The sequence below is a fragment of the Geospiza fortis genome, unplaced genomic scaffold (genome assembly GCF_000277835.1).
Source record: "Geospiza fortis unplaced genomic scaffold, GeoFor_1.0 scaffold1239, whole genome shotgun sequence".
Classification (NCBI taxonomy): Eukaryota; Metazoa; Chordata; class Aves; order Passeriformes; family Thraupidae; genus Geospiza; species Geospiza fortis.
The window spans coordinates 42,909-44,077 of NW_005054852.1; the positions used below are offsets into that span (position 1 = coordinate 42,909).

General features: G+C 55.1%; 1 protein-coding gene across 1 annotated transcript in view; it reads right to left on the bottom strand.

The window, feature by feature from the left end:
• The window catches only part of LOC102033981 (alpha-actinin-4-like), a 19,191-nt gene extending 18,061 nt beyond the window's left edge, over positions 1 to 1,130 (bottom strand). The window contains 2 exon segments of the mRNA XM_031065540.1: positions 288 to 407; positions 982 to 1,130. Of these exon segments, the coding sequence (XP_030921400.1) occupies positions 288 to 407; positions 982 to 1,006 (145 nt within the window). The 5' untranslated portion in view covers positions 1,007 to 1,130.
• Between the last annotated feature and the right edge of the window lie 39 nt (positions 1,131 to 1,169).

The window sequence follows — 1,169 nt, forward strand, 5'->3', positions numbered from 1 at the left end:
CCACAGGGAATGGTCCTGGAGATCCCACAGGGAATGGTTCTGGATCCTGTGGGAATGTCCTGGATCCTGTGGGAATGCCCTGGATCTCACAGGAACGGTCAAGTTTAAAGGGTTTGGCTCAGGGTTGAAGGGTTTGGGTAAAGGTTAAAGGGTTTAGATCAGGCCTAAAGGGTTTAAGTCAAGGTTCATGGGTTTCAGTGAAGATTCAAACCCCTCAAAATCCCGATTTTGGCCTAAAAGGGGCACTGGGGTGTTGGATCCCAGCGGATCCCCGGGCGGGGCCTCACCCTCGGCGCCGATGGAGACGAGCTTGACGCCTTTGCTGGCGATGAAGTCCAGGGCCTTGTTGACGTTGTTGATCTTGTGCACCCTCATCTTGCCCCGCTCGGGCTTCGGGAGCCGCTCCCCTGAAATGGGAACGGGGTCAGGACCGGAGGCTTTGGGTCAGGACTGGAGGGTTTGGGTCAGGGTTAAAGGGTTTGGGTCAGGGTTAAAGGGTTTGGGTCAGGATTAAAGGGTTTGGGTCAGGGTTAAAGGGTTTGGGTCAGGACTGAAGGGTTTGGGTCAGGGTTAAAGGGTTTGGGTCAGGGTTAAAGGGTTTGGGTCAGGACTGGAGGGTTTGGGTCAGGGTTAAAGGATTTGGGTCAGGGTTAAAGGGTTTGGGTCAGGGTTAAAGTGTTTGGGTCAGGGTTAAAGTGTCTGGGTCAGGGTTAAAGGGTTTGGGTCAGGGTTAAAGGGTTTTGGGTCAAGTTTAAAGGTGTTTGGGGAAGTTCCAGCACTTTGTGCCCAGCCTGGAGGTTTTTGGGCTGAGTTTGGGGATTTTGGGCCCACTTTGAGGATTTTGGGCCCAGTTTGGGGGCTTTTGAGCTCAGTTTGGGTTTTTTTTGCCCCACTTTAAGGATTTTGGGCCCAGTTTGATGATTTTGAGCTCAGTTTGGGGTTTTTTTGGCCCACTTTAAGGATTTTGTGCTGAGGCCTGACCTGAGATGACCTCGAGCAGCAGCATCAGCTTGAGCCCGTCCCGGAAATCCTCGTCGATGTTCTCGATCTGCGTGCCGGCCTTGCGCAGGTGGGAGTTGCACCAGGCCGTGAACGTCTGCGGGGACAGGGCTGGGGTCAGCTCTGGGGGGACCCCGGGGCTGGGGGGGACCCCGGGGCTTGGGGGGACC